The sequence below is a fragment of the Olea europaea genome, chromosome 10, assembly GCF_002742605.1.
Source record: "Olea europaea var. sylvestris chromosome 10, O_europaea_v1, whole genome shotgun sequence".
Classification (NCBI taxonomy): domain Eukaryota; kingdom Viridiplantae; phylum Streptophyta; class Magnoliopsida; order Lamiales; family Oleaceae; genus Olea; species Olea europaea.
The window spans coordinates 6,555,588-6,570,774 of record NC_036246.1 but is presented as its reverse complement, the minus strand read 5'-3'; the positions used below and the strand labels follow the sequence as shown (position 1 = coordinate 6,570,774).

The window sequence follows — 15,187 nt, the reverse complement described above, 5'->3', positions numbered from 1 at the left end:
AAACAGTTATTGAGTAGCCCTATCACGTTTCACGATTCAAGGAATTCAATTGAAGACGGTTGAAAGACAAAAGTAATGGCAGCAGTTAGAGAAGGCAGTCTATGACAAATTGGCCACAATGAAGAAAGTGGACAGTTATAGAACGACCAAGTAGTTTTTAAGCGGTTGATCACGAAGAGATTATCCAAAGAGTATAAAAGGAAGAAAAGACATAGAGCAAAGGATCCCGAATCAAACACTCTCAAATAGAGAATATGTAGCTTTCAATTTCTTAGTTTAGATTTAAACACTTCTTTTTAGTAACTCGTGTGCTTGCGCCCCTTGGAGGCATTCTATTTTTATTTTCCAATTGTAAAATTATCGCCAATAAAAACACCCATTTTGAGGATTTTGTCTCAAGAGGTTTGTCCCTTACACAATCGTCTGATCCCTTTTTAATTGTTAGCGACTAACCGGCGCGAAACAAACTATTTAAAAAATAGTTAACAGTGTCATTCAACTATTTTTTAACACGTCTTTCGTCAACAAAAATATCGAATTCCTCTTAATTTTTCTACCATTCCCTAGGACATGAATTAATACCACATGGTGTCAATTATTCGAGTACTTCCAAAGTTTGACGTGTATATCAATGAAGAATACATAGAACCAGAGTCAATGATATTCTTATCTATTCATAAGATTGGTATTTAGCATAAACAAAAGTTTTTGTTTTCTGTACAAGTGAATTTTGCAAGTACATAAACCACCGACGTTACTTTGTTTAAAAGATAATATTCTTGTTAAGATTTGAGATCTATCTTAATAAGGTCAACTTTATTAAAAGAAGTGGCTCAAGATCTATTTAAATTGATCAATATTTCGATATTTAACCGATGTGAGATTTATTCTCTTAACATGCTCCCGCAAGATGGTGACTCTTTTTGAGTAGACCAATCTTAAAATTCGTGTGCTCATTTTTTAGACTTAATCGGATCGATCGAATAGCTCGTTGGAGCTTACTGGACTCTGATACCATGTTAAAATTTGGGGTCCATTTTAATAAGATCAACTTTATTAAAAGGAGTGGTCCAAGATTTATTTAAATTGGTCAATATTTCCGTATTTAACCGATGTGATATTTATTCCCTTAACAATTCTCAATTCGAATTTTTTTTTTTATAGAGAAAACTAACATGTTTTATTTATTTATTTTAATTACATAATTTTTAAAATTACTTTCACTTAGGACTCATTTGACAAGATTTTTAAAATCAAAACTTATTTTTGAGACTAAAAAATTCTTTTATACGTATTTGGATGATTTTCTATAAGTACTTTATTTGATTAAAAATATTTTTCGAGAAAGTTGGTCTAGAGTAGTTTCCTCAAAAAATGATTTTATAAGAAGCAAAAATTCTAACAAATGAATCCTAAAAAACTTCAATAAAAATGTGTGTACTGATTTTATTATTCACAGAATAGGTACAGATACTCACATGAAGGGTGGGTGAGTGGAATTTTTTTTTTTTCAATTTTTTACTCACATGGAAACCATCCATGTGAAAATCTGTAAATCTCATTCTGTACAGCAAGAAGGGTCCAAAAAACTTAAATAACTTTTAATTTCAGTCAAATAGACTCATTCCATGCATTTAGCCTTGGATGTACGCATAATTGACCCAACGCTCGGTTTATTCTCGTCTAATGCTACAAGATAAGATATTCTCCAAATGAAATGAAGCCAGAATAAGAATCAACTGCAAAAATATTTTCTTAAACAATTCATCTTCCAGAAGAATTCCAATCTTGACAACGTTTGCACTGTAAACTAAGAAACTTCTATAAATTACCAATATTAATTTAATTGTATAAATTTATTTTGTTAATTATCTAGTTTTGTGAAATGTTTCATGCTGGTGCTACAAAAAGTCTACACGTGTTGATTCTCGAGCTCAACTACTAAGGATCGACACGAACAGAATCTCCAAGGCCTGAAACAAACGCAACAAAGTGTAACCTCATTGTCCATCCGATGCATAAGTTAGCGCTAGGGAAAATATAAGAGTAAAACTATAAATTAAATGTAAAAAATGCACCTGAATAATGNAATTAATATGTGTTCAGATTACACATACAAACGTGAATTAGTATTAATATGCACGCCGATGAAAAGTAGAGAAGAAGAAGAAGCAATCTCGTTATGATGCATATGTATATTGAAATATTTCACATGCTATCAAATTAATTTTGGTACACGTGATAAATATTCATGCCTATAAAAGTTATTATCTTCACTAAACTTTGAAAAATTAAGTTATCGTGCTGATAACGTGTTATAAAAGTGAAGAAAAGAGAAAAGAACAAAGAGAAGTTAATAAACTTTTGTGTGTTTTATTAAAAATCAAAACCCTATATTTATAGGGCAAAATCAGGGATACAATAGTAATTATTTTTAGGATTGCATGGGTATAATTGTCATTCACCTTTAAACCCTAATAAACTATCCTTTTTCAACAGTGGGAAAAAAACTCTCAACTTGGCCCTTAATCACGTAATAGGATATTCATTTATTTTGATACACATATTATTTACTTTATATGTATAGAAAAGTCTTGTGTAATATTTAACTAATTAATTTAAGGAAAAATTGAAGTAGCGGTCACATACCTTTTCAATTTTAGCAGACTTTCTTCAAACCTTCATTTTGTACCACTCGCAGTCTCAAACCTTTCAAAAATATGCACATGAGGTCCAAAACATCCATTTAACCATTAGTTGACCGGATTAGTCAAAATTAAATCAATTTTGACCAAACTAGAAAAGGGCAAAATTGTATATTTACATTTTCCCAAATTATTAAACAACTACAATAATTAAAAAAAAATTTTGCCTTACAGTGGATGAAGCCGCCTATTTTGAATCACTCAAACACTGACCAGCCACCGCCCAAACCACCGGATATCTATACCATCAGAAAGCTCTCACCTCCCTCTTCACAACTCACCCAAATTTGACGTAAAACAAGCTACCCACGCACCCAAAAATGGCCGAAATCCTCACCTCCAGTGAGACCTATGCCAAGCCTACCCTCTTAGTCGACCAAGAAGCTCAATACATACCAACACCCATGTGACATCAAACAAAGCTGAAATCCAAATCTACCGTCCATTCATCAAGCAATGAACTTGAACAGTTCAAATGTCAATTCCGACGTCGACGGCGCAACCCACGATCACGAACCACTATCCTAGGTCTGCCTCATCAAGGAACATCTACTGGTACCATGGGTCATCATCAATTTTGCCTTAATTTTAATGATTTAATTCAATTGATTATACTGTGTATTTGGGTATTTGTGAATATTAAATATGGCGATGGAGTGGTGGATAGAATGCAAAGGAGATCCGTGGTAGGATAGGGCTTGATGGTTGAAGCTGCATCTACGGGACCGGTTTAGAGTAGTGGTGGACCAACACTGTCGGCTGAATTTTCAGAACCTAAAGCTCTCTATCACTGACTACTTCTCATCCACTATAGGGCCAATTTTTTTCAATTGCTGTAATTTTTAATAATTTGGGAAAATGTAAATATACCATTTTCCTCTTTCTAGTTTGGTCAAAATTGATTTAATTTTGACTATTCCGGTAAACTAACGGTTGTTGCAATTTTCCCTTAATGTAATGATAAATTTTTGAATTTTGGTTTAACCGTTCAAGTTCAATTGAGTTGGTACTTTGTATAACTTTCAGACAAAAAAAAAGTAATTGTTTAGTGGAAATTAAAATCAAGATTTTAATTCAAGTCATAGTAAACAATTAATTTTAGGCCCCATTTGGGAGCGACTTTGAGAGTTGATTTTTTGATCGTTAGGAAAAAAGTGGAGGCCACCTGTGAGAGAAGAAGTCAAACTTTACGATCGAAATAGTGAAATAACGGTCAAAAAATCAATTTTTTGGTGTGAAAAATCACTCTCAAATGGCCCCTTAATCACACATTTCATGAAGGCTATAACTTTTCAACGACACACTTTATCAATTTTTATCAAAATTTACTAAAAAACCGTTTTTAATCCCCCACCAAATAATGGCTAAATAAGAGAAATAATAGTGCAAAATAAAATTTGAAAAAAATATAATAGAGAAACAACAAAAACTTGTGTTTAAATTTGACACAAAATTCTCTCTGGTGACAATTCTTGTGGAGTTTGAACGTGGTTTAGGCCTTAGCATCTCAAAGAGATTAAATGTAAAATTCTCTTTATTTTAAAGAGTTAATATTATCTTGAAGAGATTTTCTATTTTTAGAGGGTTTCTGTTTTCATTAAACTCAGCCGTAAAGGCCAAAAAGTCCCAGAAAATTAATGAATCGTCACTCTCCTCTCCTCTTTGACTGCTTTTCTTCCCTCCCTCGATTTTCCCTCCACGGACTCATTTCACCAAGCTAGTTTCACTATCCTTCTAGAATAATGCTAAAACTGTCATTGTTAATCTATCTAACTCAGTGTCCTCCCCACAACTACATTCAACCCTTTCAACTTTCATGTGAAAACCCACTCCATTGGTACCTCCACTTTTCATTCTTTATCGAAATGCTTTACAGAACTTCTATTGATTATTTGTTCAGACTTTTAATCAGTTCGACACTCATCTTTAACCATAGCTAACAAAATGGATTTTCTGAAACAGCTTTTGTTTCTGCTGAACTTCTGCTTCTTCACCAATTTAGTGCACTTTGCGGATTCTTCTAACAGGGATGCTGCAATTTTGCTGGGGGTCAAGAACAGCCAACTCGATGACCCGTTAGGAAAACTCGATGACTGGGTCGGGACAACTCGGAATGCTCCGTGCAACTGGAATGGAATTTCCTGTGACCCCCGGACTCTGGATGTGGTTTCCATTAATCTCTCAAGTTTTAATGTTTCTGGTAATTTTCCGGCTGATTTCTGCCGGATTTTATCCCTCCAGAACCTCGATCTCTCCAACAACAGTTTAGTGGGTCCCGTTACTTCTGATTCCATCTCTCTCTGTTCTTATCTTCAGTCTCTCAATCTCTCGTCCAATTATTTTGATGGAAACTTGCCGGAGTTTTCGACGGAGTTTTTGAATCTGACCCTTCTGGATTTTTCATTTAACAGTTTTACAGGTGAAATTCCGGGGACTGTTGTCAACTTGCCAAATCTCCAGGTTCTATCTCTTTTCTCGAATCTGCTCGATGGGTCAATCCCTGAAACTTTATCAAATTTAACTGAGTTGACTCGCTTAGAACTGGCTTATAATCCTTTTAGGCCTGGTACACTGCCTGAAAACATCGGACGACTGACAAAGCTTCGAAACTTGTGGTTACCTCACACAAATCTTATGGGAAATATTCCCGACTCTATTGGGAATCTTGTTTCTCTTAAAAACCTGGACATATCGAACAATAGTCTTACTGGAAAAATCCCAGAAAGCATTGGTGGATTAAAAAGCGTGGAACAAATTGAACTGTATAAGAACCAACTATCTGGAGAACTACCAGACGCATTCTTGAATCTCACTTATTTACTTCGGTTCGATGCTTCGGAAAATAAACTTACTGGAGAGATGCCTGAAAGTCTTGCAAGTCTGTCCCTTGAATCGTTGAATCTCAATGACAACTCTTTGGAAGGTGTAATTCCAGATATTTTAGCCTTAAACCCGAAGCTTAACCAGCTGCATCTATTTAATAACAGATTTTCTGGTACTTTACCGGGCAATTTGGGTATGAACTCAGAATTGGAAGATATTGATGTTTCTAATAACAATTTGGAAGGCCCATTGCCTCAGAATTTATGTTACAGAAAGAAGCTTCAGCGTTTAATACTTTTTGAGAATAGAATGTCAGGTTCAATCCCAGAATCATATGGAGATTGCAGTAGTTTAACGTACGTGCGCATTCAACACAATGAACTCTCTGAAACTGTGCCTGAGGGATTCTGGAGTTTCGGTGGACTTGAACGTCTTGAGATCAGTAATAACAAATTGGAGGGTTCTATTCCGCCTGCGATTTCCAATGCAAAAGGCTTAACAAAATTAGTGATCTTTGGCAACAATTTTTCTGGCAATTTGCCTTCAGAAATTTGTGATTTACATGAGCTTGCTATTGTGGATCTAAGTATAAACCGATTTTCTGGTGAGTTGCCTTTGTGTATCATCAATTTGACAAAGTTACAAAGGTTTGACATAAAGGAGAATACGTTCACCGGTGAAATCCCGAAAACTATTAGTCTTTGGAGGGAGCTCACAGAGTTGGATTTTTCTCACAATCAATTGTCCGGTGTAATTCCAGAAGAGTTGGGGAGTTTGCCCGTGTTAACAAACTTGGATCTTTCCTGGAATTCTCTTTCTGGAGCAATTCCAAAGGCGTTGACTAAGCTGAAGCTTAGCAAGTTTAATGTCTCCAATAATAGGCTTGAAGGGAAAGTGCCAATTGGTTTCAATGCAAAGTTTTATCTCTCAAGTCTAATGGGCAACCCGGATTTATGTAGCCCGGATCTGAAACCACTTCCTCCTTGCTCAAGATCCAAACCCGTTGGCTTGATGTTGGTAGGGATATTATCAATACTTGCATTGATACTTATTGGGTCACTTCTTTGGCTCCTAATCAGGACCAAGAAGTTTATTGCATTTGGAAGTAAAAATAAGCAGTCTTGCAAAGTCATCTCTTTCCAGAAGGTTGGGTTCAATGAAGAAGAAGTGTTGGCCTCTTTAACCAGTGAGAACGTTATTGGGACTGGGAGATCAGGTCGGGTTTATCGAGTCAGGTTGAAGAGTGGACTGACCGTGGCAGCCAAGAGGTTTTGGGAGGTGGGGCGGCTACCAGAATCCGAGAGGGTGTTCCAGTCGGAGGTGGAGACATTGAGTCAAATTCGACATGCTAACATTATTAAATTGTTGTTTAGTTGCATCAACGAGGATTTCAAGATATTGGTATATGATTACATGGAGAATGGGAGTTTGGGAGATGTATTGCATGGGGAGAAGGGTGGAGTATTGTTGGACTGGCCTAGGCGCTTTGCCATTGCACTTGGGGCTGCTCAAGGGCTCGCGTATTTGCACCATGATTGTGTTCCTCCCATTGTGCATAGGGACATTAAACCCAACAACATATTGCTAGACGAGGAATTCAGGCCGAAATTGGCTGACTTTGGTTTGGCAAAGACAATGCATCAGGACGAGGATGAGGGTGGGCAAGTCATGTCTCGCGTGGTTGGCTCTTACGGCTACATTGCTCCAGGCAAGGCTCTCGGTTCTTTATCTTATAGCCATTTTCTTAACTGAATTGCTTTTTAAATTTACTTTATGTTGTAAAAAAGTAGAAGGCTCTAGAATTCCTATTATGACATTGACAATGCACAAGATATTTACGTTTGACATAACAAATTGCAGAATATGCTCACACAATGAAGGTTACCGAGAAGAGTGATGTGTATAGCTTCGGGGTTGTGTTACTGGAATTGTTATCCGGTAAAAGTCCTAATCATTCCTCGTTTGGTGAGAACAAGGACATTGTGCAGTGGGTAACAGAGACTGCATTTTTATATCCAGAACAAGGAAACGAAAGTGTTGATGGCAGCTTCGATATTGTCTGTTTGGATCAGATATTAGATATTCGGCTGATTCCATCTGCAATTGAATATCAGCAGGTAAAGAGGATACTGAATGTGGCTTTATCGTGCACTTCAGAATTACCTGCAGACAGGCCCTCCATGAGAAGAGTCGTCGAATTACTCAAGCTCCATTCCTCAACTCATATGAAGTAAATATTTTGGCAGCCAGTAAAAAATCGTGGTATTGTTTGATCGGACTAGTTAGGATTAGGCTAGAACTTTAATTGCACTGAAAATTGATCGAGCCAGTTTGGATCCCTGGCAGCTGAAAAACTTAGTGAGGTTTGATCTGTTAATGTTTTTCATGTTTGCAATGTCGATTTAGCAGAGAATACTTGAACTGAAGTTTTGAGCTGCGTGAGGAAAATTGATCCACTTATTTATTTGGAGGTTTCTATTAAGTAGGTTGAATTGTTGTGAAGTGAGATGAAATTCTGTGACTACTTCGCATGTTGTGATTATATTTTTTCAATTAGAACTTTTTCTTGACTAGAAATATTATTTAGTGTATGGATAAAATTATAAGTTACTAAAATTATAATTTGATCAAATAAGTGATGAATCAGTGCGTAGTAATTGTGGGTTCTATAAAGTATGTATTATAAATTAAAGATTTTATGTCTGTCTCTAATTCTTAAAATATGTCATGCAGTTTCTGTTGAAAATAAAATTTAATTAAATTTATTCATTCTTTCGAGTTTAAGCATTTAGAGGAAGCGATTCAAATATGGTGCGTATATGTGCAAAAGTCAGCCAAGTTATGACATCTACCACTCATAATGAAAAATGTATAGAACGAGTTATAATTACCATTAATTTTGTACTTTGGTTAACAAATATATAAAACTACTAGCTAAAAATGCATGTGTATCATCAATTTGACAAAGTTACAAAGGTTTGACATAAAGGAGAATACGTTCACCGGTGAAATCCCGAAAACTATTAGTCTTTGGAGGGAGCTCACAGAGTTGGATTTTTCTCACAATCAATTGTCCGGTGTAATTCCAGAAGAGTTGGGGAGTTTGCCCGTGTTAACAAACTTGGATCTTTCCTGGAATTCTCTTTCTGGAGCAATTCCAAAGGCGTTGACTAAGCTGAAGCTTAGCAAGTTTAATGTCTCCAATAATAGGCTTGAAGGGAAAGTGCCAATTGGTTTCAATGCAAAGTTTTATCTCTCAAGTCTAATGGGCAACCCGGATTTATGTAGCCCGGATCTGAAACCACTTCCTCCTTGCTCAAGATCCAAACCCGTTGGCTTGATGTTGGTAGGGATATTATCAATACTTGCATTGATACTTATTGGGTCACTTCTTTGGCTCCTAATCAGGACCAAGAAGTTTGTTGCATTTGGAAGTAAAAATAAGCAGTCTTGCAAAGTCATCTCTTTCCAGAAGGTTGGGTTCAATGAAGAAGAAGTGTTGGCCTCTTTAACCAGTGAGAACATTATTGGGACTGGGAGATCAGGTCGGGTTTATCGAGTCAGGTTGAAGAGTGGACTGACCGTGGCAGCCAAGAGGTTTTGGGAGGTGGGGCGGCTACCAGAATCCGAGAGGGTGTTCCAGTCGGAGGTGGAGACATTGAGTCAAATTCGACATGCTAACATTATTAAATTGTTGTTTAGTTGCATCAACGAGGATTTCAAGATATTGGTATATGATTACATGGAGAATGGGAGTTTGGGAGATGTATTCCATGGGGAGAAGGGTGGAGTATTGTTGGACTGGCCTAGGCGCTTTGCCATTGCACTTGGGGCTGCTCAAGGGCTCGCGTATTTGCACCATGATTGTGTTCCTCCCATTGTGCATAGGGACATTAAACCCAACAACATATTGCTAGACGAGGAATTCAGGCCGAAATTGGCTGACTTTGGTTTGGCAAAGACAATGCATCAGGACGAGGATGAGGGTGGGCAAGTCATGTCTCGCGTGGTTGGCTCTTACGGCTACATTGCTCCAGGCAAGGCTCTCGGTTCTTTATCTTATAGCCATTTTCTTAACTGAATTGCTTTTTAAATTTACTTTATGTTGTAAAAAAGTAGAAGGCTCTAGAATTCCTATTATGACATTGACAATGCACAAGATATTTACGTTTGACATAACAAATTGCAGAATATGCTCACACAATGAAGGTTACCGAGAAGAGTGATGTGTATAGCTTCGGGGTTGTGTTACTGGAATTGTTATCCGGTAAAAGTCCTAATCATTCCTCGTTTGGTGAGAACAAGGACATTGTGCAGTGGGTAACAGAGACTGCATTTTTATATCCAGAACAAGGAAACGAAAGTGTTGATGGCAGCTTCGATATTGTCTGTTTGGATCAGATATTAGATATTCGGCTGATTCCATCTGCAATTGAATATCAGCAGGTAAAGAGGATACTGAATGTGGCTTTATCGTGCACTTCAGAATTACCTGCAGACAGGCCCTCCATGAGAAGAGTCGTCGAATTACTCAAGCTCCATTCCTCAACTCATATGAAGTAAATATTTTGGCAGCCAGTAAAAAATCGTGGTATTGTTTGATCGGACTAGTTAGGATTAGGCTAGAACTTTAATTGCACTGAAAATTGATCGAGCCAGTTTGGATCCCTGGCAGCTGAAAAACTTAGTGAGGTTTGATCTGTTAATGTTTTTCATGTTTGCAATGTCGATTTAGCAGAGAATACTTGAACTGAAGTTTTGAGCTGCGTGAGGAAAATTGATCCACTTATTTATTTGGAGGTTTCTATTAAGTAGGTTGAATTGTTGTGAAGTGAGATGAAATTCTGTGACTACTTCGCATGTTGTGATTATATTTTTTCAATTAGAACTTTTTCTTGACTAGAAATATTATTTAGTGTATGGATAAAATTATAAGTTACTAAAATTATAATTTGATCAAATAAGTGATGAATCAGTGCGTAGTAATTGTGGATTCTATAAAGTATGTATTATAAATTAAAGATTTCATGTCTGTCTCTAATTCTTAAAATATGTCATGCAGTTTCTGTTGAAAATAAAATTTAATTAAATTTATTCATTCTTTCGAGTTTAAGCATTTAGAGGAAGTGATTCAAATATGGTGCGTATATGTGCAAAAGTCAGCCAAGTTATGACATCTACCACTCATAATGAAAAATGTATAGAACGAGTTATAATTACCATTAATTTTGTACTTTGGTTAACAAATATATAAAACTACTAGCTAAAAATGCAGTCTCTTGTTATCATGGAGACAAATTTGAGATATGGATGATGGATATATGCCAAAAAATCTTTGAAATGGAGAAGCGCAAGCAATTTTGGATGATTGCTGGAGTAGTCCAAAAAAAACATTGCAAAATAATACTCTCATACAAAATGTAGAATCATAAACACTGACCTAAAGAAATGGCTCTGATACGTAAAAATGATTGAATAGCTAGGCAAAGTACATCTGCAATACCGACACTATGTGCGTTGTACATTTAAGCCACGTAATGATTCGTCAACAGAAATAAGACTTCACATATTTTAACATTTGCTTTCACAATTGGTAGAAGAAAGGAAAGAATATAAAGCAAAATCCTTCGTGATTACAAATCATCGACCAAGAAAATATTATAAACGTCACTTGGCAACTGCATCATGGTTGTTACCTTTGGTTTCAGAGTCTGGAAGAGTTCCTAGGTCGGTGCGAGCTTCCTTCTCTTCTTGAGGAAGTGAAGAACTGGAGGAATTATTTTCATCATGCACAACAGAATCAGCATTTCCATTTGAGCCAGGAGATGCCTCCTCCTTTGATGAGCTTGAAGTATCTGAAGGATCTTCAGATCTATTTTGGCCTGAATCCATACCATCACTACCAGCCTTCTGTTGTTTGACTGCGTTATCACCCTCACTTCCACCTGACGTTTCAGAATTTTTTTCTATACCTTCAGCAGTCTTCGTATCTCCATTTTGTCCATCAGATACAACAGATTCTGTTTTGTCAGAAGAACCTTTTGAATCTCCATTAGCCATGCTCACATTTTCAATTGCTGAGGTTTGAGTTGAATCAGAACCTGATTTCTCATTCTCAGTATAGTTTTTCTCAGTTTGCTCATTTTGTGTCCCATCTTCACGAGGAACAATGTTCTCCGGTGTTTTGTTTTCTTTTTGAATGGAATCAGAGGTAGAGTTATCATTAACTTGATCTTGTTCCTTAACTTCAGATGTTCCTCCTGAAGAATCAGGGTTGTGCCCTGAATCTGCGTGTTCATCACTTGTGACTCCAGTGGCCCCCACATTTGAAGAAACACTTTTCTCAGTTATCCCACTATCTTGGTCATTTAAGCCCACTTCATTCTCATTTCCATTGGTTGCCTCGGAATTATTATTCTTATTTTCCTCTAACTCATTTAGTTCCGTGTTTTTGGTTTTCTCCTTCCCACTTAAATTAGCATTGGTAACATTCTCGTATTTTTGAGAATTCTGAACCTCGTCAACAGAGGTGTTTTCTCCCTTTGAATTCTCCTCTTTCACCTCATTAGTCCCATCAGTTCTGTCATGAGTCTCACCCTCAGAGGAACCTAATTTGTCAGTTCCACCACCTTTTTCCTCATCTGCTTTGTTGTTTCCTTCCATGTCTTCACTATCTTGTCCATTGTCCCCTCCATTTCTCTCTTCTGTCCCTTTATCTTCACTTCCATTCTTCTCGTCTTGTGTAACTCCCTTCTCTTCAGTCCCGTTCTGTGTTTCTTCACTTGCTTTCTCCTCCTTTCTCTCGCTTTTTTCCTCCATTTCCTCATTTCCCTGCTCATTGCTCCCTGTCTCTTCCTTTGTCTCTTCATTCTCTACCTTTCCACTATCCTCTTCTTTAATATCAGTTTCTGCATCGTCTTTTTCCTGATTTCCCTTTTCTTCATTACTCACCCCTTCATTTGCATTATTCATGCCCTTCTCTTCTTTCATATCCTGTTCTCGGTTCTCCTCTTCACCTTTTTTATCTTCACTTCTCTCTCCAACTTGTTCTTCGCTGCTTCTTTCACTCTCTTCTTCTCCAGTGTCCTTCCCTTCACCATCCGCTCTATGGCCATCTTCGTCCTTCTCTTCAGTGTCTTTCCCATTGCTATCTTCAGCCTCATTATTTTCCTTCTCCCCATTCAACTCTTCTTTTTCTTTCTCGGTTCCCAACTCCATCTTCTTTTCTCCATTTACAGAAGCCTCTCTATCCTCACCTTCTTCTTCTATTTTTTCTCGATCTTGCCCTTGATCCTCTGGCTTGTTTTCATCATCAAAGTGCATCCTCTCGTCTCCTGGCTCCTCTTTCTGCTTCTCATCTTCAATATCTGTTTCTTCATGCCGAGGTTGAAGATCCTTTCTCCCCAACTTGATAATATCCTTCCCATCCTTTACCTTCTCTGAAATTCTTGTCGTTTCTTCATATGATGCCTTCTTGTCACGGGAGTGCTGCACTTGGTAAAGCAGCCAGATGCAGACTCCGAGAACCACACATAATTGGAGAACATGCTTCACTTTAAATCCTTTGTTTCTCTGGTTCCGACGTGGTGATTGCTTAAACATGATGATTTTCCTTAAATCTTGTCTCGTATGCGAGATTGAATTAGTGCTTCAGAAGCTCGAAATTTCAAATTCAAATGTGTTCAAGTTCTATCAAATAATTAAATGGTTAAAAATGTCAAAAACAATTCTTTGCGAGAAATTCAAATTTCAAAAGTAATTTGCAAGAGCAATTATAAATTTCAGAGAAATTAACCTTAGGAGAACAAGAATAATTGGATATATAGTTATCATTATACTGTTAAGTAACCCACGATCTTAAATTAGTAAAGGACATAAACACAGATCAAATCGGCCTCAGTAAGTACGGAGAAAAAAACAAAAACAAAAACCGATAGAGAAAAATGACTTCAATCTTTGCTCAAAGGGCAAAACAAATCCTGCAGTCTCTAAACCGTAGGACAAATCTTGCCGAGGTAAACTAATTGTTCAAGGTAATTACAACAAGAAAAGGATAAAGAATGCTAAATACTAATTATCTAATTTCCCATTGTAACCAAATTATTAATTCAATAGCAAGAAACCCCACTTCAATATGACAGAAAAAACTTCCAAACATGAACCGGATCACAAGTTTTTACCATTTCCAAATCCCATCAGCCCAAATGAGCAAAAGGAAAAGAATGATTGAAATTAAAAAGTTAATGAGCAATGCCCAACAAAGCAGATCTGCACTTCTTATACATACATGAATTCTTTGCAAGGATATCAATAAAGTGTAGAAATTAAAAATCATACCTTATTCCCCAGGTAGATCGATCATTCCCAGTTGAATTGATGTAAAAGTGGGCCCGTTATGGTAAAAATCTTGACTTATGATTAGTTTCCAAGAAAAGGTGAACGCCTATAACTCACAATGCATTTTGCTTAAATACACTAATCAATTAGAAGGTTCTTCGGGTGGGTGTGAAGTAGTTTTTCCGAAGTTCAAATGAAACTTTCAAAATGGAGTAAGAAAATGGCTTCTTCAATCTCTGATAGATTCAGATCTGAAATCTCTATCATGTAAATGTGTACAATACATATGTATAGTGGCACTTGTGTGGAGAATGGAGAGTGGAGAGAGACGTCAGGTTTCGATCATTTCTTGACATTTCAATGTTGTCGGTGTTTTATCTAGGATTAATACCATTTTCAATGCTATTTTTGGAGAAGTTTAGCACATGTTTGGCCAATTATAATGAGAATTTCGAAAAAAATATTTTGAAATAGTAATTTTTTTTTACTTTGTGTGATCAAAAAAGAATAAAAAAATTTGGATTTATGTGTAATATTATTGTATTGAAAAATGTGATTGACAATAAGAGGAAAAAAAAAAGAATTATAATTATAATTTAATAGTCTGTAGATTTGTTGATCATTCAATTGAGCCCTTGTTTGGTCTCATTAAAGGAATTAATAAAGAGAAGAATCTGAAAAAAAAATGGCATACATTCTTTTCATTAGAGGCACCAATATATATACAGGAAGAGCCACGAGAGCTAAAGTTTGAAGATTATAAAAAAGCAAAGAGTCATTATCCTAAAAGCTAGAGTTTGAAAATTAAAAACAACTAACAGATAATAACAAAAAGATAAGGTTACATGATGATATAAAATATTCAAATTAATAATTATCCTTAGCATCCCCTTGCAAGATGGAGAGTGGTCAAACTCCAATCTTGAACCGAATACCAGTTAAGCGAGCACTAGAGAACGGTTTGGCGAGAGCATCAGCAAGTTGATCGGTAGAGGAGACATGAGAGACACAAAGTTCACCAAATTGAACTTTTTCACGAACAAAGTGATAGTCGATAGCAATATGCTTTATACGAGAGTGGAAAACTAGATTAGCACAAAGATAAGTAGCACCAATATTATCACAATAAACTGGGGGTGGCTCACGAAAGTAATACCAAGTTCACATAGGAATGAGTGTATCCAAGTGATTTTAGCCACAGTAGATGCAAAGGATAGATTCGGTACTCGACTTCAGTAGACGATCTAGCAACGAACTTTCGCTTTCGAGAACTCCAGGAAATTGCATTGGCACCTAGGAAAACAATATGGGCATTGGTAGAA

The 15,187-nt window shown here is 36.5% G+C and overlaps 3 protein-coding genes across 4 annotated transcripts; 2 read left to right on the top strand and 1 right to left on the bottom strand.

Moving 5' to 3' along the window:
- Nucleotides 1-4,344: 4,344 nt before the first annotated feature.
- On the top strand, nt 4,345-8,105 carry LOC111401029 (LRR receptor-like serine/threonine-protein kinase HSL2). The gene is made up of 2 exons (XM_023028562.1): nt 4,345-7,236; nt 7,389-8,105. The coding sequence occupies exons 1-2, from the start codon at nt 4,650-4,652 to the stop codon at nt 7,760-7,762; spliced, it is 2,961 nt and encodes a 986-aa protein (XP_022884330.1). The 5' UTR covers nt 4,345-4,649; the 3' UTR covers nt 7,763-8,105.
- A 367-nt stretch (nt 8,106-8,472) lies between these two features.
- Nucleotides 8,473-10,434, top strand: LOC111401030 (LRR receptor-like serine/threonine-protein kinase HSL2). The gene is made up of 2 exons (XM_023028563.1): nt 8,473-9,565; nt 9,718-10,434. The coding sequence occupies exons 1-2, from the start codon at nt 8,473-8,475 to the stop codon at nt 10,089-10,091; spliced, it is 1,467 nt and encodes a 488-aa protein (XP_022884331.1). The 3' UTR covers nt 10,092-10,434.
- Nucleotides 10,435-10,969: 535 nt separating this feature from the next.
- On the bottom strand, nt 10,970-14,237 carry LOC111401028 (uncharacterized protein DDB_G0290685-like). Of its 2 annotated transcripts, none has more exons than XM_023028560.1 (2): nt 13,866-14,237; nt 10,970-13,217 (listed from the first exon to the last, which is right to left on the bottom strand). In XM_023028560.1, the coding sequence occupies exon 2, from the start codon at nt 13,128-13,130 to the stop codon at nt 11,196-11,198; it is 1,935 nt and encodes a 644-aa protein (XP_022884328.1). In that variant the 5' UTR covers nt 13,131-13,217; nt 13,866-14,237; the 3' UTR covers nt 10,970-11,195. The 2 variants fall into 2 exon arrangements, with proteins under 2 accessions (XP_022884328.1, XP_022884329.1); XM_023028561.1 differs by having other exon boundaries at nt 10,970-13,147; nt 13,866-14,227.
- Nucleotides 14,238-15,187: the final 950 nt, after the last annotated feature.

What these genes read in the sequence shown, in the direction of transcription:
- LOC111401028 (XM_023028560.1), bottom strand. Translation starts at nt 13,130, where the DNA reads ATGTTTAAGCAATCACCACGTCGGAACCAGAGAAACAAAGGATTTAAA.
- LOC111401030 (XM_023028563.1), top strand. Translation starts at nt 8,473, where the DNA reads ATGTGTATCATCAATTTGACAAAGTTACAAAGGTTTGACATAAAGGAG. An exon ending in TTACGGCTACATTGCTCCAG is followed by an intron (nt 9,566 to 9,717) that starts GCAAGGCTCTCG and finishes AACAAATTGCAG; the next exon opens with AATATGCTCACACAATGAAG.
- LOC111401029 (XM_023028562.1), top strand. Translation starts at nt 4,650, where the DNA reads ATGGATTTTCTGAAACAGCTTTTGTTTCTGCTGAACTTCTGCTTCTTC. An exon ending in TTACGGCTACATTGCTCCAG is followed by an intron (nt 7,237 to 7,388) that starts GCAAGGCTCTCG and finishes AACAAATTGCAG; the next exon opens with AATATGCTCACACAATGAAG.